General features: G+C 42.1%; 1 protein-coding gene across 6 annotated transcripts in view; it reads right to left on the bottom strand.

Annotated features, from left to right (window-relative positions):
* fignl2 (fidgetin like 2) overlaps positions 1-25,319 on the bottom strand; it is a 51,482-nt gene that overhangs the window by 9,842 nt on the left and 16,321 nt on the right. For 2 of the 6 annotated variants that reach the window (XM_023267829.3, XM_055012924.1), the window contains 2 exons: positions 11,350-11,453; positions 4,705-4,845 (listed from right to left, as the gene is read on the bottom strand). In XM_023267829.3, the coding sequence (XP_023123597.2) occupies positions 4,705-4,729 (25 nt within the window). In that variant the 5' untranslated portion in view covers positions 4,730-4,845; positions 11,350-11,453. The other 4 variants (XM_055012925.1, XM_055012923.1, XM_023267830.3 and 1 more) reach the window with 4 other exon arrangements.

The raw sequence follows: 25,319 nt of genomic DNA on the forward strand, positions 1-25,319 counted from the left end.
TCATAAAAACACCAATCTGAGAGACTGGCCACATTTCACAGCGCGGCCGGTGGAGACAGTCGCAAATTGTCTTTGGATGTTTTCTCACTTTGGTATGAAACACACATTTTATCAGTTTGCACTAAAACATACTGAAAAACGATGATAAATTCCTCACATAAATTGTGGATTACGTATGTTGTGCTACACTCCTGTTACACTGCCACCCCGCAGAGGTTCTGTTCTCGTGTGGGGTATTGCCAAAAAGCTGTTAAAGGAAGTGCAAGGTCAGTCCTTGAGACCTTTGCCAAACCACCTTAAGACAGGGATAATGTGCGCAGTGGACAGCGGGGATCATCATATATCAGCCATGCATAATTGGACATTGCTAGAGAAAATTATTATAAATCTATGCGTTAGTCACGGGCCTGCTATCACTCAAAAGAAACACAATCCCGCACTCCTGCTCTGCCTGTCGCTCCCTCTGGCTCATCTGCTCTCTTTCATTGCCCTAAAAAGATGTAATAACAGAAGAGTGCGGGAGATCTGGTGGGGAGTTTTCACACCTGCTGCCCGTGGCGTGAGCAGACGCAGCTCTTTTCAAACACGCTTCACCAGTCCAGTCCCAGGAGGAAGGAACCCATCTCCTGCAGTGGCATTGAGGGATGTCCTCGGAGTGAGGCCCTCTATCTCTCTCCCTATCTGTGTACTTTCGCCTTTCTGTGGATAGAGCTATCTGTATTCCATGTATCAGAATGACAGTTTGACTTACTCTATTTTTTGTTTCATCCTCCTCTGGGAACGTTCCAGGCCAGCTGTCAGAAGAGGTTTTGTCAGCGTGTGGAGCTAATATTGTTTTATTACATGAAAAGGACAATATGACAACTTTCTGCTATGTATTCTGAAACTGAAATATAAAATCATGCTGCTCTTGTGTGAAATAAAACAATAAATGACAATTACCATTCAAAACCAATCAATATCAAAACCAAATAACGCCAAAATAATGCAGTAAATTTGCAATTCAGCAGCAGCAGTTTAGTATTCTGTCATTCTAAGTTGTTATTTTGCAAAGTGGATGGAGAGCAACAGCAACCAAACTACTTGATGGCATTTGTTCAACATTGATTAATTGACAAACGTGTTTAGAATCATTGATGATAGTGCAGCAAAAAGGCGAAGTCCCATCTGAGAGTGTGCTCATTTTACAGCACTCTCCAAAACTAGAAAAGCCTCCGGAATAATTGCTGGATGCGTCACTTCATGCTCGTAATTTTAGAAACAACTCCCCCATCCCCCGTGCCTGCTAACGCACGTCCACAAATGGCAGAAGCCTGTCCAACCTCCCCCCCCGCCCCCCTTCGCTTCAAGAAAAACAGGGTCCCTATTTTCTGTGACTGCAGGCTGGCTTTAGGTCATTGTGTCCACTAATATATCAAAGAACAGCTGTCCTAAGGCTCTGTGATGACCAATCACCCCTTCCATCTGTCTCACTCACCCAATCTCTCACTCGCTCTATCTCCTCCTCTGCAGATCTATCTTTTCTCCGTCCAATCTCCTTCTATCCCTGCTTCTCTGCTTCTCCACCTCCCCTTATTTCCCTCATTCCCAGTGAGCATGTTGCATTCCCCCCATTCTGTCCAAATCCCCTGGCCTCTCTGTGCTCCCAGCTTATACTCTCAGCACATGGACAGCTCTGGGATTTGTTGTTTTCTGTTAGTACACGCACAAATTAGAGGAAGCTCAATATATTCAACGGTCAACACTTTCCTCCCTGCCGATGCATTTTATGATCACTGCAACACAAACGCCTAACGGCATGATAAAAATATGTTGTTTCTCAACTATAGTCATTTACTAATTAGCTGTGCTGGGTGTGAAAGACGCGTCGCATTGTCAAGCTCTGAATTCTGCTGGCTCAGGAATCCATTGAAGTGTTTTGCCACCATCCAAATGAGCCTCACCACCCTGCTTCTTAATTGGACCCTTAATGGGAGCGGAGGTCTCCTTAATGAGCTGATAAACCCTTGGAGATACAGAGCACATAGCCCGTGGACTCTCGGGGCCTTGGGTCCCTAACCTTCTTTTCTTGTGGATGCAGATGCATGCAAACATACACACACATACACACACACACACACAACCACACACACAGTGGAGGCTAATTAGAGCCCATTCACACCCACACTAATGATCCTAGCACTTATTCACACACACTTTAGCGGGCTGTGTGTTTACTCAAGGGCCTCACAGGCCCCCTCTACTGCACCACTCATACCACTCTGCCTACAATAAGGCTAGACGCTGGCATGGCCCTCCAACCTGCTCCTTCAGGGACCAAAATGAGACCTACTTCTTTTTTCTCCATACAAACCGCTCCATGACTTAGCAAGAGTCATTCACAAAGACACTCACACAAAACATTAAAACAGAGCCGGAGAGAGAAAGGAGAGGGGTCAGTCAGAGGAGAGCTATAAAAACTGCCAGATCTGGACTCTTGTGTGTAGTCGCTCTGTGTGTGCGTGTGTGTGTCTGTGCGTTGTTTTAAAAGAAAAGGTATCGCTACACCAGTGGGGGCCCCCAGCAACAAGAGTTAGGGCACTCCTGGGTTGGCGGCCTGGGACTGATTTAAGAGTGTGTTTGAAGTGCAGATTACAGATTCTTTGCACCAAATCCCTCCAGGAGTATCCATGGCCCCTGGAATCTCTCTCAGGTTTCTTCTCAGGTTCGGTCATAGCCGTTCACCCCAGCTTGAAGCACTCTGGACTGGCCGGAGACGAGGACCAAGGCCGGACACGCCAAGGAAGAATGAGACGTACACTATGGCTGAACATGGGATCTAAATCCTTGAGTTTAGATAAATGGGAGTAGCCCTGATAAGAAAGACTAAAGAGTGTTGTTGTGTATTTGTCCTAACTGTATGACATCTTGTGTGCATTTATAAACTGAGACTCGATTATGTGCAGGAACAGAAATGCCTAAAGCAAGAGTCAGAAGTAACGTTAGGAAGCAGGAATGCTGTACATTCCCACAAAGGGGATTCCAACATGGAGGTGAGAGTCTTCGCATGTCCTGCACATACGCAGAGTCCCTCACAGTTGGATTGTGCTCAGCAGAATTATGACTACAGTCAGTCTTTAACTAAAAGACAGTGAGCTGCAGTGTCACCAGCAAGCACAGGGGTGTGTTTGTGTGTCACTGGTCTGAGAGTAAACAGCATGACTACCTAACACTGCTGTGTGTGCTCATACGATCCTTCTGTCTACATAACATACACACTAGCAGGCTGTTCAGAAACTATCTCAGACCTGCAGAAACACTGCAGAACAGAGCAACCCTGTACACGGAAATCCATCGAGCTGTTGAACAGAGAAGATGAAAACCAGCATTGTGTGCCTCGATCATAAAAGCAAATCACACACAAAGGCTAGTGCGTAGTGTACTGAAAGATTCCCATAAAGGACCAGCAGTGTGCCGTCTCTGAAGGCATGCTAACTATTCCACCAGCAGTCTGTGACATTCTTGGATGTGCGTCCACTTTAGCAGCACTGAGAGCATTCAGGATGGACCAGCAGGGTACAGGGAGCTGATGGAACAACCAGCTAAACAAGTCTTGGTTGGAGGTAGCACAAACATATATGCACATTCTTGAAATAATGATTTTTCAGTGTTATCTGAACAACTCAGCCTAATTGGATTTGTAGCTATAAATATCGCTTAATGGGAAAAAACATTCTGTGAGAACTGGCGCTAAATCAACCACTTGTGAGAGGACATGTTTCATAACAACACGAGAGGTCAACTATGTATTTGGACATTTCAAGAGGGGAATTTACAAAAAAGCAAACAAAGAGTCTTGATTACTGTCAAACATCTGCTTGTGATGCTTTAATAAAGCTGTTCTGTCCGGTTTGAAGTCACACACCCACACAGTTGCCGACGCAGCCTCTGCAACCCCTTTATATAAATGCTGAAAAAAACACAACCAGACGGTTCTATAAACAATTTTGAAGTCATACTTTTTAAATTAACCATTCAGTTTGATTTCTCCCTCTTTTCTTGCAACTGTCATGCCAATAATGCTCCTTTGAGGTGGGTTAAAGAGCTGGGAAAAATGGGCTCTTGAGGCCGAGGCCACGGAGGCAGCCCCATGCTGGCCGGCAAACAATGCTGTTTTGGAGAGCCAGAGCACTGGACTCAAATGAAACCTGGTGGGAGGGTGCAAAAGGAGGGGGGAGGCCAACGCTGGACACGTCAGTTATTAGGTCAGCACTGGAGGGAGTAAAGAGAAAGAAGGGGAAAAAGGAGGGAGAGCAGGAGGCAGCATGTGTGGTGGTAAGTCCTGAGCTGTATTGGTAAATTGACACTTGCAGAACCGAGGGGTTTCTACAGCTTAAACCATCAGCCCTCCAACCTCCCTCTGTTTCTCTTCCTTCCCCCATCTGTGTCTTCCGCCTGCTGATGAAACATTCAGACAGGGCCAGTGCCCGGGGTTTAGCGTTTCCACAGTGCACGTCAAGGAAAAAGTCAAGTTTCTGCACGGAGGCTGATTTTCAGTTACCTGTGTGTTTTTTTCACACTCAGTTTGCAAACTACAGAGCACAGTGTTCACTCCTGCTGCCTACTTTTGGAGTGGAGGCTTATTGATTCAGGCAAAGTCCAACTAAGTCAAGTGCAGCTGTTTTGTGTGTAGGATAGAGAGAAAGAAGGGTATAGTGTACTCACTATAGGGGACAATAGGACTCAGCATTCTGTGGAGCTGGTCTCAGTAAAGAGGAATGCTGTTTTGTGAATGCCAGCTAAGGTTAGCGCCCGTCCGGCTGTAGTCCATCACTGGCATGAGCTTGCACTGACAACAGAACAGCCCTGAGAGAGAGAGAAAAAGAGACAGAGAGAAAAGAGGTGAGGCAGTTACTGGCTGCTGCACAATGTCTGGACAAACACTCACATGTCAACCAAGCCTTTCTGGCAAACTCGCACGGCAACACAAACACACCAAGCAGAACTGAACCAGAGAATGATAGAATTACTCACCAACCTGAGAAGCCTATCAGTGTAACAAAAACAGAATTCACACACACACACACACACACACACACACACACACACACACACACACACACACACACACACACACACACACACACACACACACACGTGCGCGCACACATACACACAGTCTGCCAAACTGAAGCACACAAGGGCATTCATTATAGGCAGGCATTAAGCTGATTGTGAAGCTGCGTCCAGCTCTAAAGAGGGCTTTCTAAGTCTGCCTCACAAAAAGACTCATGCATACCATTGCTCTGTGCACTGGGGCAATAAAGACCTCATTCTTAGGAGCCTAAACACTTTTGGAGCTGTATAAGCGACGTGCAGAGGAGAAAAATGTTCCCTGTAATGACAAAGTTTCACTTAAACAAATATAGCCTCTGATTCGGTTGCATTAAAGACTGAAATAGCACTTTTGAAAAACGCAGAAAAGCAATTAATTCAACCGTGTTTGTCAGGTCTCAAAGATAAGGCAAAATGAAACATGGTAAATCTCTGTTCTGGTTTGAGTTGTAAATGTCACATTTTAATCATGCACAGATTATGTTTAATCTTCCATTTTCGATTGTTTGATTCTAATATGAAGCACCTCTGAGCAAGCTCATGAGATTAAAACAACTGCATGAAAATGTTTTTTTTTTCCACTGTAGTCATTTGTGTTAAAGCACAGTTTTAATCCAAAGTGTTTACAGAGGGAAAAAATCTGACCATTGAAACTGCATTCTGGTTTTTAAAATATGGAAATATGCCTACAATCATACAATGTTTATCATATACTCTCAAATATGTAATTTTTACCACAAATATTTTGCTTAATGCAGTGCTATTGCTATGGTAACAGTCTTTCTGCGTATAAACAAACAAGGCAACAACCAATTTACATTCACTCATGTACCGTTCACATGGAGAAGAAATTACGCAATGAGCACACGGCTGTCTCTGGACACCAACAGGCTTCACGTACAACACCGTCTCCGACCACGACCCCCCCCCTCCGTTCTAACTGACAGTCAACTTTTAACACTCAGCCCCAAATAACTAACTTACACTACAGCAGCAAACCACAGCTTCCAATTAAAACAAACACAGCTCTGTCCCGGCACAGTTCAGAGAGGAGGCTGAGGGGGGAGAAAGCAGAGTTAGGAGTTTTGGTTTGCTCAGGGCAAGTCTCTCACGGCCAAAAAAAAGAGGAGAGCTGCCTCTCATTCGGCTCTGGTCCTCCTCCAACTTGGAAAGTCAAACAGCAGGGAGAGCAGCGGGCTATGACAGCGGATCAACACATAGATGCAGAGAAGACAGCCTTACCTATTCATGCCTGCATGTCCTCCATCAGATCAGAAAGCGGTACGATAATCCCTGGAGCAGACCAGACCCGTGTGTGCACTGCTATGCTTTTTTTCCACATATGGGACACAACTCTGCTCTCCCTCCCTCCCTCCCTCTTTCTCTCTCCCTCTCTCCCTCTCTCTCTCCCTCTCTGGCCAGTGACAACAGTGAGCACTCAGCTACCCTCCCCCACTGATCTCCCATCCCCCTCTGCCTCCCCTCCTTCTCTCTCTTTATGCTAAAAGTATTTAAGTAGGGAGAGAGAGAGAGAGAGAGAGAGAGAGAGAGAATGAGGGGAGGGTAGCATGGAGGGATTGGGACTGACCAATCATCCTCTGAAGGAGAGCGAGAGGAGACTCAAGCTGAAGCCTGGACACAGAGGACAGTGGGGAGAGAGTTTTTTGGTTGGAGGGAAATGACCAGTGCAAGTTTGGTTTGTGCCTGGGAGGATTAAGAAAGATCAACAGCAGTCAGATTGTGGTGAGAACATGCCGAGGGACTATCTTATTCCCTCTCTGAAAGACTAAAATAGATGATGCTACAAAAATGGAATCAATTACTAGTTAAAAAGTAATTACGCTGCTTAATTAATTACTAACTTGCAGGGGAAAAAATACTGCGCTAACAGTTACATAACCTATTTGTTTCTCAGCTCTGCTCCATCAAAGGCGCCTTCCAACAATTCCAAAGCTGCCACACCCACACATCCCACCTTGTGTATGTAACACAATGACAAATACAAAACAAGACAATGTGGTTTAGCTAGCAGCCAGCCGGTTTGAAAGGTATGTACTGATTAAGAGCTACCTCAACCACAAACCTGCACTCCCAGCAATCCAGTCATTGCAAAGCCCTGATCCAAGATACTCTACGTTATCAGACTGTGACAGGCGGATCAACAGCGAAGATGCAGAAACACAAACTCAACATGGTTGGTCAATCTTTTGACCAACTTATAATTTGGGAAAAAAACATCTGGCTGGCACTAAATACACAACATGATTTACTTCAACCACGACACCTGCTTCCATTAGCACCCTAATAAATCACATCAAATTTAGCATGCATTCCAATAGCTATAGTTTACATACACTTGTAAAGACCATGCATATATGGGCAGCATGCATATACATATAGCAGGTCTAATATTTGGTTAAATGTCATGTGGCCGTTTTCACCTCAAAACTGATAATTCAAGTTGATGAATGTATATTTTTGACTCAACAGGTTTTGTATTATTTCCAAAAGACCTAAAATAAATCAATGAAAGAATCAAAATTCATGACTTTTTTGTGACAAAGATAAATATGTTTCAGTTAATCTATAATAGAAGATTACAAGTGTATATGAACTTTTGTGTATATTCCAAAACATATGTCAAATGCACTACGCCAAAAATACCAGCATGTCCTGCTACGTCTACATGCACTTTGCACTGTGCAAGCCAGCATGCTTTTTGACCATTCTGACCTACAATCCTCTGCATAGTTGCGTCACATATGTCCTGGTGTCTCACACAAGTATAAACAAACTTAAGTTGCAGATAGACAGAGGATTTGGTCAAAGTTTAAGGCACAATATTATGGCAAAGTAGTATGTAATAACTGTATGCATATGCATGTAACAGTATGTAATTTGTGAGGGCAGCTGTGCTAGGTACCTAAAGGTTAAAGAAAAAGTATGCGATTTGGAAAGCAGCCTAAATATTCAGCAAAATTTCTTTCTTAGTTCTGACTGGATTGCTGCTTACTGGCAGTGTGCTCAGTGCCGCTACTCATTGTGTGAGGATATATGACCAACCCTATGTTCCAAATTTGGCATTTGACAGCCATGTATTGGCACTAGGGACGTCACAATGAATTATTTTTTGACCCTGATGCAATCCATGTAATTAGTAAGATAACACGCAATTCAAGTTATTCAAGTTCTTAAAATCAGTCCAGTGTCCATGCTTGAGAACTGAACAGTTCTGCAATGCATGAAGAAAAAAGAAAAGGATTTCTGCATGTTCCCCCTAAACTCCAAAAGATGTAAAACCTGGATTCTCTACATGCATGTCGGAACATGTATTGTACAGTAGCTAGAGTACCAAGCTGCGCCACCAGGTGCCTCTTCCATATTTGCGGTCGAAACGTCAAAACTAACCATGGTTAGTTGACGAAATTCACAAATTTTACAATTGAGTAGTTGTACTAAGTGATGATACTTACATTTCTTGGACAGTTTTTTTTTTTTAACCACTAAAGGGCAAGGAACCATATATGGTAACTTCACTGACCTTGAATTTCAACATGAAAATTAAAAATTCTGGAAAATGTCACAAAAATAAAAAAATATTACGTCCTCCAATACCACTCTAGGGTTGAAATTTTCAGTACCCTTTAAAGGGTTAACTTGTAGATGTTTTTAAGGAAATGCCTTATTTTTGTCATAGTAAATGGTGCTTTTTTTGTTCTGCACATGCTGCCCGATCGCCTATTATTTTAGCCTCTTTAAAGCTGGACCTAGTAACATTTCAGCATCCCTTTCAACACATAACAACTTTGAACTGCATGCAGTCTCAGTAATGAAGAGGGACGCACCAGCAATAGGACTTCAGTTGTGTGCTTTAGGGAAGGCTTTTCCCACTTTTTATCATCAGTACTGTTTACTACAGAATTATTCATCTATTAGCCTAAAAAATAAGATGTCCATAACAATGAAACATTACTGTGATGAAGAAAAACTAACAGCTCAGATTAATGACATCTTTTTCAACAATAATAGAAATAATTCACTTTTTTTTGACAAAACATTAACATGTGCTTACGTTTAGACTGTTGCTTCCAGCTGTTTTGAGTTCATCGAATACCTGCAGCATCAAACAGCTGCAGGATCCATATGTCTCCAGAAAGACAACTGCAGAGAAAACAACAGTGCTGGTAGAGGCTTCTCTAAAAGGTTGCCTGCAATCTGACGAGTTGTGCAACATTCTTCCCATAACAAATTTGACAGCAGAAATTGTGAATTCAAGAGGCATCAGAGCTATTCCTCACCGCAAAATGACTTCCAAACTCTGAACAAGACTCAATGGATCCAAAATACAGACTTTATAGGATGAGTAGCAGGTCAGTGGAGTAGAAAAATAAGACCTCACTGAAATTCCCAGAAGATGTAGCTCTTCTTTACTGGGAGAATCTAGCCTTGTTTGTCCACTGAACACACACAGATGAAACGGATCAACTTCCCATCAAACACCTGGAAAAACAGCAAACATGCAGTAAAAGTGCTTAAATAATAGAGTAACCGGTCCTCTTAACTGTCTGTCTGTTAGATCCTCAGAGCCCAGTATGCTGAGTTCTCTTAATGGATGTCAAATAAGTTCCTTCAGCTAAATTCAAACAAAACACACATTCTCACTATTGGATTGCAGCACATAGCCAGACAGATTCTAACATCAGCTGGTTCTCTTTAGATCTCGATAAGCCTGTCGTAAGGAATCTCAGAATCTGCTTCAACAGTAATCTAAGTTTTAAGCAGCACTCAATATTTCCAAAATACAAACTATTTTGCCTTTTAAAGACACATAGATCATTTTGCACGCTTCTATTTCTATTATTACTGTTTTAGCCTCTTTACAATGGCTTTCAGTATGTTTTAAGATAGAATTTAAACTTATACTAATTAATTTTAAGTCACTTCATGGTCTCTCTCCTAGTTATATATCCAACCTTTTAGCATTATATGCACCAGTTTGCAGTTTTACCCCTTGGGGACTCTTTTTGGGCCGACCACTGCTCCATTCCAGCTCCCTTTTCCGGTCCGTGTTGTCATTTTTGAGCTTTTTAAGTTTACTGAGAAGTCAGTCGAGGGTCTGCTCGTACCCAGCTGCAGCCATCTCCCACTGGATCGTTCTGAGAGGCTCCCTCTGACTTCAACTGAATTTCATATGAAGACCACAGTGTCGGCAAGCACTGGGTCTCCTCCTCAGACCACTGCTGCTTGGATTTGGTGTCCATATTAACCGGTTTTCAAAACATTAACACTAAACACTAGTACTACTACTACTACTCACTTTGCTGTTTAAAAATGGCGGTTCTGTGTTGTTGAGCATTGGTCACCGTAACCCTGCGCCTCCCAGCCCATGACGTACTCAGTTCTTAACTCTGGTCCAGCAAAGAGTTGGTGCCTGAAAAGCAGGAGTTTTTGAAGCCGGGAGCCGGTGCTTAGTTGGTGGAAACACAAAGAACTGGTGCTAAGTCAGGCACTGGCTCCGAACCAGCACTGCTTGGTCGAAAAGGGGCCTTGAGATCTTTTGGGTGGAGGTCTTTTGGGCCTGACTGAAAACTAGAGGGGACAGAGTATTTGCAGTCGGGGCCCCAAGGCTCTGGAATGATCAAGGAAATAAGGTTGGCAGAGACAGTGATCTCTTCTTAAGTCTCTTCTTAAAACATACTCTTGTCTGAGAGTGTTTCCTGATTTTACTAGAATTTTAATTTCCTTTGAACTGTTTTATATTTCCTACACTAATGTTTTAACTGTTAACAGTGCTGTTATTTACACCATGTTGTGTTTTATTTCTATTTATGACTTTTTGTCTGCCTATTTTGCTGCCATGTGAAGCACTTTGTAACTTAAATTGGACTTGGTGCTAGATAAATAATTTATTATTAACTGTTATATAATGAATTCCAAGTTGTATTTTCTTGCACTTCTTGTAAGTTTAAATGCATACATGTTACTATGACACTGATGAAATTGATAAATATCAGACAAATAAGAAAGGTTGGATTCTTCTGTAAAAAATGTCTTTTAGTTGATTAAGCTTCTGGCATTGACTGACACTTTTCAAAAAACAACATACTTCAAAGCTAATAATACAAACAGTGTAGTAAATATCACACTAACGTGTGTTAAATATATTTAATGTGTTTATTGTCCAATATTCATGTCACTCAGAAATGCTCTCCACCTACCTCATGGTCAGGTGCTGTTTCAGTTTCATTTACTCACTCTTCACACACAGCTGTCAGGCTGTTTTTAGCGCTGCACCGAGGGTCCACATGGCCCAGTCATCTCCTCCTGTTACACGGAGCCGGTACTCCAGCATAGCCTCCCTGTTACACAAGTTACAGGACACCATTCACATATACACACAGTCAACACAAATATTCATATGGAAGTGTGCACACAGAGTCAGCGGACCGGCTGAAAATAGAGAGGGACACTGTGATCATATGTTAGGTGTCCAGAACATCCCATGCACTTTATCATGTGAGAGAATTATGGAAAGTCTTTGCCCAGAGGCATGTTGACATGTAATGAATCATCCTGTACTGGTGCTGTCCTGTGATAATATAACCTTGCTGTTTATCAATAAAGGAATAATTTTAGGTTTAATAAGCATTATTCCAATAATAAATTTAACCATTCTTTACACAAAATTTACTGCTGAGGTCTGTGAATGCAACAACAAAGTCAGGTAATGTAAGAAACATGAGCATATTCTAAATTAATTCCACTTGCTAGGAGATAAACTGTCCCATATAAACTTCAATAAAATTCCAGCCGACTCCCTGGATCAACATTGATGCGGCGTGCATGCACACATTGTTCTTATGTAATGTTTTCTTGTTTACAGCCTGTAATATTTGCTTGTTTACAAAGTTACAATCAATTACAAGCCTGACTGCTCATATTTCTTACCCTGTTGGGCTTTCTTGTATCAAAGTCAGCATGTTCTCAAATTCTAGTAATTTCTTTAGCAGCTAAAATGCTACAATAATCAGAAATAATAGAGAAAAAAAATTAAAAAATAAAGCCCAAGTTGTGATAAACTCAAATTACCCTTGAAGCACATGGCCTCTGAAAATTCTTGTTTGTAACATGACATGTGGGTTGAGCTATTTTGGGAGATGCCTCAGTGGTCAGTGACATGGCTCGAATCGGAATGTAGGGCAATAAACCCATTGGAGGAAACAGTGCAACTCATTAGTGTGGTTACAAAACTTAACACACCCAGCGAGTCCCAATTCAGAACCACAATTAGACTCCTTGATGTTTTCCCTAATATGGCATTCTCAATAGATTTGCTAATGGTGTCTCTGTGGGGGTGAGGTGAGGGTATGGTTGAGTAGGGACGTTGAAAGCAGACAACTGGCGCTCTCTATCACTCTATTGCCTTATTAGTGCTGAGGCAGCAGTGTGTGGACACAGGCAGCATGCTGAGCCCAGCACTACTGCAGCACAAAGGCTTCAGGGCCTCGGGACTCAAAACAAGTCAAAAATTGAGAAAAGAAAAAGAATTCCAATGAGCTACAGACAGAGCAGGTAATTCCTGCACAGACTAGTTCCTGTGTGAAATATGAGTTTGACAGGTGCCAGTCTACCTTCACAAACATGTGTACAGATATTTCAGCTCACCTGTAACAGCCCAGACATGCATGTCCAGTGAATACTGGGGAACTTGGGTAAAGGAATAGAAGCTTGTGTATTGGAGGTTAATGGAGATATGAGAGGCAGACAAAAGAGCCATGACGACTGAAAATGGCTACTGAATGGACAAAGGCTACAGGTCAACACACTAGCGTTTGACCTCGTACTGCGGTGCAACACCTCCATTCAGCAGGTTGTTCGTCCAGTGATGAACCGTGTTAGCGGGTCAGCCGTTTTTATTGAGCCAAGTTGATGAATCAGGCTTATCTTTAATTTGGTTAAATGAAAATCTGCATGCAGAGCAGCCCACAGGGTGATTAGCTAAGCAACAAACCACGATTAATGGCTGTATGGGCATAAATCCTCACCTGAGACCAAAGGAGTCAAAGCTACAGTTCTAATGTGGACATACAGTAGGTGAGACCTGCACTCCTTCACACTTGAACATCTAGAAACTGTTATGGGCAGGGTAATTCTCAATTGTAAAGTTACGAGCTGCAAATTCAGACAGGATAGATATGGTGATTAATGTTTGAAAAAATGTTTGTGATTGTAGCTTCTGACATTACATAAATTCTTCATTTTGGAAGATCACATGATTTAATGTCACATTTAGTCATTTTTGCACAAGCTGAATGACCAAAAACGGATTTCTTGTTAAACATATTTGTCAGTCTTTTTTTTTTTTTTAATTCAGCAAATTTCACACACAATGTCTAACTTCCAACATGATGTTTTTTTCCAGTGTTATTCAGTAGCTCGCATTGTAAAGCACAAACACAAGGCCTTCTGCTGCATGTCATTCCTTTCCTCTACCACCTTTTCTCCTCTTGAGTTGTTCGTACAATAAGGGCAAAGAAACTCTTTCTAAACATTAAAAGAATTGCCTTGACTAAAAAGATCCTTAAATTGGCCATCAAAATGTATAACGGAGGGTCACAATCATATTGATATTACATTTTTAGAAAATGTTCAAAAAAATCTTTACAGACTTTAAAAAAAAAAATAACATATTAAGGTGGAATGTAGCTGCTTTCACGGCTGAAAGATTAAAAAAAGGTTACAGTGTTGTAACAGTAACTGATTTTGCAGAAAGCAACTGAAGCTTGAACCTCATGACGCTAATTATCTGTAGAATTGTGAGAATTGGCCAGAGCAACACGCTACTTATGCAAAACAAAACAGTCAAACTCGAACATATGTGTCCACCAGCAGGAAAGGATGCAAGACAAATTTGTCACATTTTGTTTTTCAAAACACGCCATACATGTAATTTCCTGTATCCCCCACCTCTCCTGTGACAGCATCTCAAAGCTCAAAGAGACTGTTTGAGGAAACTAGATGTTGAAAACTGATCCACCAACTAAAGGTTTAGTGTGCACACTTATATGCATACTCTGATGGGTGCGTGTAGCCAGTGTGTGTGTGTGTGTGTGTGTGTGTGTGTGTGCTTTTATGTATCTACAAACAGCCCACGCACAAACGAGCGTTTATGTGTGTGTGCTGGTGGTGATAATCAGTTCCAGGCTTTCAAAGCTGGCCGATATCATTTCATTAGTGCAGGGGAGCGAGTGCTGTGGCTTTGGCTGAGATCAGGGCAGACAGAGAAACTCTACCCCAGGCCCAGTTGTCCTGAAGAGGGCCGACCTATCAGTGGAGGAAGGGACTAAGTGTGTGTGTGTGTAGGTGGGGTGGGGGGTGGGGGGTCAGCGGGATTATTAGTGGGAGGTTCAGCTGTTTATTATTCCAATTCTATCTCTAACAGCTGAAAATTGGAGAATTAGGCGGCAGCCCTGAGCAACCTGGGGATCAATGCGGCGGGGTTAAACCCTGTGACATGACTACACACACTGACAGCGCTCAGATACTGACGCAGCACATACGCACACACACCACAGAGGTCATTCACAAAACTTAACAGACACATCAGATTTACCGCTTTGAAGTGATAAGACACTCACAGACTTCACAGGTCGATGAATAGCCTCACACTTCAGACGTGGGTGAGCCTTTGAAAAACATAAGGATATGTTAGTGGCTGCTAAAACTTTGAGACTTTATAGAAACTTTATTCAGTTTCCTCTCTGTGTGCGCTGCAAAGTCTCAGACACAAACTTAAGTCCCACGACTGTGTGTTTGTAGAATTAAAAAGAAACTCTTAACACCTTGCCTTTATGCTGCTAATCATGACCTATGACCAGAGAGGAACTACCAAGAAAGGAAGCCGAACAATGTCTTTAAACATGTTAAACCGCCGGCTCCCAATTCATCCTGTGCACATGGGGACTTTCTCTGTTGCACACACGATTGGCATGAGTGTGTAGTGTCAGAGGGTCTGTGGTCACGTCCATGCATGTTGTTAATCTGGAAACGGACATGTGACACTGGGAACTGGGAAACCTGAACTTTCCACACCATGCAGGCATGCAGTCCGACGGCGTGGAAGCAGAACTTTGGACATATGGAGGTCAGGGAGTTGAATTTAGATTTTTTAAAGGGCTTCTGGCTGTTTCAAATTGCAATCTGCGGCAGATTGTGGTGACTTCTATTGACAAAACAGAGAGAAAGGAGAGAAAGTGCTGAGAAGATTCAGTCCTGATATGATTGATTGTTACTTCCTGGTGCAGAGGTTTTCACAATTTCATCAGTGAAAGACATTTGGCTTGCTAATTCTAATGTACAATAAAATGAACTGAAATTACTGGCAAAAACACAAATATAGTGTGACGATGGTGTGTGCTACTTGTGGGATAATTAGCTAATGTTGCCACTGGATTAAAACCTCTTAAAACAAGTGTTGCACGGATCCTTCCAGCCGGCCAACTCTAAGCTGTAATTAAAGACAATGAGCTAATCCACTAGTTTACACATTAACACTAGTTACTATCAATAAGACACAGATGCACTAAGCACTTCTCTTTTATTTTACACCCCACACATTTCTGTCACTATTGCATGCCATTAAATTTGCATTTTCTCTCTAATAGTTTTTGCTTTGCCCTCTCTGTCCTCTCTCCTGTAATTTTCTGCAGACATCCCTGTCTTAGAAGCTGCATGATTCTAATCTGTGCTTATTGACTGATCAATATTTATTGTTATTTCTCAGTTGTCATCTTTTCTCTAGTATCCACTCTTTCCTTCAACCTAACCGGTCGAGTCAGACAGTCACCCTCCTTGGATCTGTTTCTGTCGGAGTTTTCTACCTGTTAAAGGGGAGTTTTTCCGCTCTGTTGTCTCCAGCTGCTTGCTCATGAGGAAACTGTTGCATTTCTAGATAGAATTTAGGGTCTTGATCCTCACATGTACAGTGCCATAAGATTACTTATATTGCAATTCAATGCCATATGAATAAATTTCATCTGAATTGAATGAACATGATTTAACCTCAGAGTTCTCCCCAACCAATCTGCTTTGTCTGTGTGCTTGTGTGTGCATTTTTTAGTACATAACGGCCTCTTTCACCTTGAATCTGCACAGATGTGTGCTTTTAATCACATAAAAAAATCAATAATGCACCTAATGACATATACCAGAGGCACAGTTCTCTTTAGGAAAGGTTGATCAAAAATGATAACTGATGCAAAACAGAACCTTGCTTACTGAGGCAAGTTGTAACTTGACGCTACAAGTCGCTGACATTAATTTGCAAAAATGCTTACTTAATGAAGATGATTTCCTTAAATAATGGTATGCATTTATTCACTGTGAACAGGTCAGCTTCAAATTGCATGAATGTATTCATCATTTCAAATATCTTCCAAAGGATTTAGTCTTTTGGCATCAGGCTGAACAATGACTCAGAGCACACTGTGCATTTTCAGCCTAATTAGGTGGCTTGAAAGAAGGCATGCAGTTAACTCAGAATCACAAAAACGTTGCAAATTGCAGCCATATAATGGTGAACTGATACTAAAAACTGAAATAACACAGACTGGCTTTGGTGAAAGTTCTTTGCAATTTTGTGAAGTCACTTTAAATGAAACTGTTACCACAGTTTGCTTTAGTTAGGTGTCAGTTATCACAAGTTAACTGAGCTCTACTTCCTGCTTGTTTCCGGAAAATAATTTATAGGATATTGATTAAATTTCCTCTTTCAGGCCACTAGAGTGGTACGGGTATGTTTGGATAAAATCTCACTTAATTATGACTCAATCACCATCCTCTCAAACCAGCAGCTCTTGATAGATTTGTTTGTGACAGAAAATACTTCTGGAAAATTGATTGAAATTGACTGAATTTTCAGAACACAATTCATATATGCAGGGCAAGCATGAGGGAAATCAATGTTTGCCATCTGCATGCAAAATAGAAGAGTGTGAGTGTATCCAGTAACACCACACAGCACTTGGAGGAAATGTGGTAGTTGTAGCTTGTGTGTGTGCACGTAGAACATACATAGTGCACATACATGCATGTTTGGGTGTATTAAAGAGGTAATAAAGAGAGGACACAGGCTTAACCTTAAGTGCACAGAAAATGGCAGAGACATGAGCAAAGGCATATCAGGAGCTCACACACATACACATGCACACACCTCTAAAACCATCCGCTGAATTAAACAGCATAAATCAGATAATACCATAATTTTTTTTTTTTTTTTAAACTCTGGCTATTGAAATTTTGCAGTGATTGAGGCAGAGTGTTTTTGCTCAGAACTGGTGGATAGGCTCAACCTCAGGGAAGGGAATTAGTTTCTCCGTGATGTGATTGTCACAGGCTCCAATAGTTCTTGTTGGTCTATTGGTCCCTCTATTTTCTCCTCCATCAACAGAGGTTGGTAGGGAGCTAATGGCTATTCTCCACTCCTTATTAAACCTTTTCTCCAGGGGCTAACTCATGCCCAGTGTTCAGGGAAACAGGGGCAACAGAGCGGGGCACGGCTCACCAGGGTGTCTTTTCGAAAGTGTCCAGCCTGTTGGAGAAGACCTGGATAAAACAGGAGCCTGGTGAAAGCTGCCTGTTGTCCAACTAATCCTAGCTATGGACCCGTCTCCATTGACGACGCAAACCTGAACAATGGTCTCTTTCAAGAGTCGTTCTCTTCACTGACACACTGACATAGCAACAATAGAAGAAGACACTTAAGGAATGGAAAAACCTTGTCCATGATCACACATGTGCTTTCTTCACAAATGATTCAGGAAGAAAACTGCATCTGTAAATGACTGTCTAAAATAAATAGTTTCCTCAAAGAAAAAGCTCTAGAAACAGAAATGTGAAACCACAGACACATGAAATCGGCCTTTCATTGCTTCACCGATGAACACAATAAGCAGAAGCCTACGACAGGCAGTTGTACCGGACCAAAGAGGAGAAATAGGCTCCACCATGTGATCTGGTATAAAATGATTTCTTTTTTTCAAGATCAGGTTGCTTTTTCCTTTCCTCTGAACACATTTGCTGACCAACAGAAAAGGAAGATGAATGCTTCCATTTCAGATGCCGAGCCCCCCTTCTCTCATCTTCTTCGATCCCGATTTCACATTAAACTTGTAATAGCATACGACCCTGCAAGGCATGATTCTCATTCAGGTGGGCCATGTTATATGAATGAGATTTGGTGAAATTCCAATATTTATGCACATACATTCACATTCTGAGCCTTTCTCATCATTGCGTCGACTAAAGGAAGAGCAGCTGTCATTTTATACATCAAATTATACTGGAATACATAAATGTGTGCATGTGCACCCGCTGCAAACCACAGCCGTGAAGTGTACAACCACACCACAATGTCCAGATGAAGGTTAGTGCGTATCACTGCAGCTCACTGCAGCACTATCCAGCCAGCTGGCGGTGAAACTAAAGCTACAGTTGTTGGGAAGGTCATCTGTCAGAGAATGAACTAGGCTGTGGCCGTTTGGCATCCCCAGGAGGTCTGGAGAGAAGACAGGCGTCTCTGAAGGACACTTTCCCTCCTCTCCTGTGCTCTAATTCAATAGTTCTGACAGGGTAGTGGTGTCCCAGTGTCTGCCAGCCCAGTAATCTCTGTGTAATTGAGTTCCCAATCAGCCATCCATCAATAATGCATCTGGTTCCACGAGGAAAGAGACGACCACACCGCTCCAGCCTGCTGCATGGAGGAAGGAGACAGGATTCTGCTTCGACTGGCCAGAGAGATCTATGACTTTCTGGAGTTCACTCACTGGCCTTGCAGGATGTGTTGTTCCCAAACATAAGGCCCTTTGGAAATTGGATTATTATATCAGACAGTATGATGGTGGAGGCTGGTTTACAGCATTGTGAGGGTTTGCAGAGATGTTAGAAATCAGCCCACGTATAGATGTTACAAACATCACAATGAGTCAGTCCTGTCAGCTGTGTATTGTGTAAATGTATGACTGAAAAGATTCAAGGAAAATGTCAAGCGACATCAGAAAGACATTGACACACTTTTCTGGTGTACTATAATGCTTTCATAAAACACAGTTCTTCCATAAAGGCGCTCACCTGTTCAATGTTCACTCTTCACTTTTCAACTGCTGTACATGCAAACCCATCAATTAGTGACTAAGACATGGTCCTCCAAGGTTAAACTGTACAGCTGTCTGAATGATTTTCAATTATACAGCCAGGAAGCCCCCGACAGCTCACTGGCTCAGACCTCCCTCTCTGGTCTCACAGGGTCATTTATAATACCTAACGCCTCCTGTAGATAAATGTGTATTACCACCTCGTTTCCTTCTCCTCAACATTGTTATCTCTATTTTCAATTTCCCATCTTCAAACACCTGGTATCTCTTCTCAAATCCTCAGTTTGCCTCTGGCCTTGTGTTATGAATAAGCTGCATTTGATTCAACAGTTGAGGGGGGAAAAAAGAACGCTGCTTAGTACTGACATAATGTGTTATAAGAAATTTGATGGATGCACTATTTGAAGGGGAAATGTAAATTAAAGCTATTTCTTCTAAAGTATGCAATCACAAATAATTTGCGATCATCTGCAGCTTCCTACATCTTGGTTACATCATGCTCCCTGGATCCCTGTTGTGCTGTCCCTTTACCCTTCGGTCTGCCAGATTAATGGCTCATTTAAGTCCCCATTACATTACATTAGCCCATTCAGCCAGCGCATACTGTACACTCCCCAGAAAATAAATCACATCATGAAAATATTAATCAATCTCAATAAGTGACTGCATATAATCTGTTAGATGTTAAAGTCTGTGACAAAGGTTTATACTGAGAGCAGCAAATTACTGTCGCTCACTGGAATAGACTGACTCTAATAGCGCCACAGCTATTGGATCTATTGGCTTATCACAGCAATGAGTCTGTGAAGCTCAAGGAGGGAGAATATTCTCTGCATGTTGGTGACCAGTTTTCACACCCAGAAAGCCAAGTATGTCAGTGTGAGACTGTATTACACTATTCAGCGGTCTGAGTGGATTTCTGTGGCCGGCTGGTTGGGCCAAAAATCACAAAATAGCACTGCTTGCACAGGCAATTTCGAAAACTGATTCTGTACTGCATAATAGTGTGACAGCGCAAGTTCAAGAAAATTCTGAGAATTGCACTCATGGAAACTGTGTGGGAGCAGTTCACACCAACACACACAACAACACCGTTCCCAGCTGGAGGTTAATTCAATCCCAGCGTGTTCCATTTTGAAGCTGCTGTCAGGCTCAGGTCTGCAGTGTGACATTGTGAGCGAGAGGTAATTACATTTTGGTCCAGTTCGGCGACTCAGCGTCTATTCAGAGGGTGCTGTCAGTGCCCTCCTCCTACAGACCACAACCACCAGAGGAATGTCCAGCTCTGGACACAACGCTGCAGACAAACAGCTGCACCGACTTCAACGCTACTCTTTATAGGCAACAGAGAAGCTTTATGTTTTAATTGAAAACATTTTTCAACACATTGGCAGGCTATACTTTACAATAGGTTCAAAAGGCTTTGCATGTTGTTTCACATATTTAACTAGTGTAAAAACATAAAATAATATGCAGTGAGTTTTATCTGACTCACAACACAACATTTACATTAGAATCACCCAGACTTAATTCAAACCTACTCTGGTATGTAAAAACCCTTAATGAATGCAGTCAGTCAAGTGGCTTCGGCTCTGTATCAGTTTCTAACAACTAGGCTGGAACTGACATATGAGCCTTTGAGGCAGCTCATCCACAATTAACAGTTCGAAGTTGTGCAACAGATCTCTCACGTGACATAAACGGGTGTTGTGGGGAGTCAGCTGAAAGTAATGCTGAAAGAGTGCCAGTAGTGAAAGACAGACACCCACAAGAGCCAAGGACTTTTAAATAGAAATCAAACACACACAACAGTTTTATATAGTTTCTCTACAGTTACAACGTGCATCAGATCACAAAACTTTGTGACAGATTTATATCTTTGCTGATGCTCTCAGTTTATGTGTGGTCATGTTATACTTATCCATTGTGTACTATTGATCAAGGCTCTGGTGAAACTTGTGACTAAAGCTTAGCCCTATCCCAGCAGAATAAATCACAGTATTGACCCCGTGGTTATCAATAAAGGTAATGACAAACACCTGGCCCCACCTTTAATGGAATCGACAGAGTCTTCCTGGCAGCAGTCCAGCATTGGCCACACATAGATTGCCTTGATCTTTTCAGTGGGAACCCACTCTTAATATGCAAATGAGAGGAGAGAAAAGCAATCGGCATCTGAAGCTAAGCAGTGCTGCTATTGAATTAGGAGCTGAAAATCTACATAAACACCAAAGGAAAAACCTTAAAATGTCTGCTGACAATACGCCTGTTTAGACTGACTAAGATTTATTCTGTCAAGGAGCTGTGACACAGTGTATCTATGTCAATTGAGGAATAAGTGAGGAGATCAAATCAATGGTCGTTCCACTGAGGTCCAGAGGTGCTGAGCTGGACTTCTGGAGCAGCCTGCAGAGACAGCACTCTGTCCTGTGTGTGTCTTGGCTGTGTCAGGCCTGGATCTACACAGGATACCTTATTACTACATGTGTTACCTGACCCCATAACACGGCTATATCCACTGACTCAAACAGGAATGTGAATATAACATTATTGATATAAAAGAGCCACATTCTTCTAACTCTGGCATCGATGAGTGTCTGAGATAAGCAGCTTGGAATAAATGTCTCCGTTTTATTCCTATACACAAAGATGGGCTACACAGAAATTTGTCATTTTACAGTGAAACCAGCTTCACTGAAAACACAATGCAGGTGGATACCCTGCAGCCCACTTAGTGTTTCACTGCAGATGACAATCAAAAGGAACATGCTCAGCTGACTAATAGTAAATGACAGAGAATTGCATTCTATTGACAGTATTGAATTCCTAAAGGTACTGCAACAGCAAGCAATTATAGCTCCCTACCACAAACAATTTGAAATAACAATATTTTGCACTAATGGAAATGCCATAACTGACATTTTCCTTCACAGAAAAACTGACAACGCAATGATGTGTTGTGACACACAACTGGAGAAGTACTAGTCTTTGTGTAATGTTAAGTTCACGCAAAAGTGGAATACGCAATGTTTATAAATGATGATGTTAATGATGGGAACAACAATGAGGGGTTGGATGTCTCAAAATGATAGGAAAGTGAAAAAAAAAGCAATAACATCTTCAGTTGTATCTTTCCTGACGTTATCCAATGAAAGGAGAGCTAGTGAATTTTTATCAGCACGTCATAAAATTCGGTCATGCGTCCCCAGGTTTTCATCATCATTTCTTTTGGGTTTCCACCTCATTTAGTAGATGTGCTGGAGCCCAATGGGTGAGTGACTCATAAAGTAGAGACAGACACACACACAAAGAGCAGGGAAGAAACATAAAGGTTTACTAGAACAATTTCATTATGAGAGGCTTTAGGGGCTACTGTCTCTGCTATCACTTCATTCAAACCTAAAGAGAAGCTGCACAGAAAACATACATACACAAGATGTATAAGTAAGTTAACAGCTGAGGATAAATACAAAGCAAGTCATCAAAACATCTGTAAGTCAAATTTAAAAAAGCAGAAAACATGTGAGTGGGCTTGACTTGGCAATTAAAATGGCTTATCAATTTATTGAGCGTTACGCTGGATAAACTATCAACTCAAAAATGTCTTTCTCTGAACACAATCCCCTGAAAAGAATTATTAATCCACTGTTTGCTTTACCAGTGAAACCAAAAGGTAAAGCAGCGTAGATAACTAGCTCCAAACTCAGAGTGAATATTTTTCATCATTTTGTGAGATTTTTTTGTCATTTACGGTAGGGTGAGGCAGCCCTGAACCTTCCAGTTCCCCGCCAATCCTGTTACTGCCAGGATTTGTTCTGCTGTCCCTATAAAAGATTAGTCCTCGAGGAGAAAGAATTGACTTGATTAGCTAGACAGCAATTTAATGGGATTGTCAGAGGGCCTACAATAAATCAGCTTTTGTGATTAAATGGGATCTCCAGTAAAAGTTGTATGTCTCCAAATCAATAACTATTGAATGTTTTTCCCTTTGTTCCAGGCTAAGGTAAAAAAAAAAAAAAAAAAGAGAGAAACAAAGCCAAAACTTCCGGCGGGTTACTGACCCCACAGCCAGTGGTGAGAAGCAGCTTACATGGTCAGCGGGAGGTGGAGAGAAAGAGGAGACACTCAGCCTGGAGACGAAAGGGGAGAAAGAATAAGAGATGGCTAGAAAGATTTGCGTTTAGAGTAAAGAACAAAGCATCGGGGAATAGTTTGGGCATTAAGTAAAAGCAAATGGGCTTAAGCATAAGCGGATGCATAGCCATAATTGGACTGGTACTGTAAAAGCTTTAGGCATCTCTGTAATGGCTGACCACAGACAGCACTGTACTCCCTCTCTTTCTGTCTCTGCTCATGTGCTCACAGGGATATGAGTCAGGTCAAAGAGATGCACTCCATGTGTATCCCTCTCATTGTGATTGAACACTTGGACAAAGAGCAGGGCTTTGTCTATTAGCGGGAAATAAAATGGTGTGGAGGCACAGAGTCTCCAGCCAGCCCATGACCCCATGCAGGGATAGAGAGCTGCCCCAGTCAATTAAGCAGCAGAGCTCTGATTCCCCCATACATATTAACCACCAGACACCAGTGAGACACAAACAATAGTGCCCACAGATCATCACACCAGCTTAAATAGTAAATATCATTGAGCAAAGGGTGTTCTTTCTGGCTAAATAGATATGGGATTTGGCTTTTGCAAGAGGCACCATGAGGTTAAAAGATTTATTGACGTTCGTAGCAATATTGCGCTTTTTCTTGCAGCAAAAACACAAAAAAAGAGGGGATTCATCAAAGCATAACAAACGCTCATATGACAAAACATGTCCACATGGCTGTGCTCTGTGAAAACCACAGCCTTTCTCCTTCATGTGCAACATTGGCTCAAGTCTGGTAACCAGCTGTATGTCTGTCCCTGCTCTGTATCTCGGGTGCTGTGTGCAGTACTAAGCTCTGACTCACCCCTCCACTTCACACATCACATCAGATCAGAGGGTTAGGAGAGCGTTCCAGGTCCTACCAGCCCGCTCTACATTCCTGCTGCTTTGATACTGGGGGGGCTCCCCCGTGTCTGTCCATCATCATCGTCTCCCCTCTCCTCCACCTCTAAACCTTCTCTAATCCCCCCCATACACACCACGGCTCCCTCCCCCAGCTCAGAGGAATTCTCCTGCTCTCTGGACAATGTTTCATTTCTTCACAGGCTATATCTTTGATAGCTTAATGGCCCCCACAAAGAGAAAGGAACATGCACAGGGGAGGGACAGGGAGTTTTTAGGGGTTCTCCATATTCACGTCATTCAGCCTCAGCCACAAGGAAACAATGTGGGGTCGCATGTTCTGGAAGAAGTATGTTATTTCCATACGAGCCTGCATTATACAGCAGGCTTAAATGGATGGACCCTTCACAGGCTGCAGCTCTGAACACAAGGACAGTGCACATGAAGAGGACAGCCTTGAGCATTGTCCAGCAGTGAGCGAAAAACATTTCACACAATCAAGCCGTGTGCATGAATCTGGGCTGAATTCCATGTCTCTATTCACCTCTGATTCCCAACGAGCCATGGCAGCTCTGCTCTTTGTCAGCGGCATTTCACTACCTTTCCTTTGACAACATCACAAGTGTGCACACTGTCTTTGTGGCCCTCTGCACTTTGAAGGTCTGTTCATTTTCTAAGATGAAGGCACAGACGACAAAGAGTGGCAATACACATTCTTATCTTTCCATCTGACTGTATTTATTTTGCTGTGGTTGGAAGGGAGTGAAAACCTCTCTGGAGATAAGACTTTTCAGTATGCCTAAAGACGTGAAACATATATTTGAAAAGATCCAAAAAGAAAGTAATAACATATTGATTTACTTCTGGTGCTCATGGTAAAACTCTCACAAAGAAAAACATCTCAGATGTATTGGTCTTTGCCCTTGGCCACCCAACCAACTATTTTCTAGGCCAGTGGATTGACCTCAGATACACAGTTCTGCTAGTTTTCTTTTTTTTTTTTTTTTACCATGTAATGAGGGACAGATTTACACTTGGTTTGCTGAGTGAATACTATGAGAATCAATATTTTAGATGA

The sequence above is a fragment of the Amphiprion ocellaris genome, chromosome 8, assembly GCF_022539595.1.
Source record: "Amphiprion ocellaris isolate individual 3 ecotype Okinawa chromosome 8, ASM2253959v1, whole genome shotgun sequence".
Classification (NCBI taxonomy): domain Eukaryota; kingdom Metazoa; phylum Chordata; class Actinopteri; family Pomacentridae; genus Amphiprion; species Amphiprion ocellaris.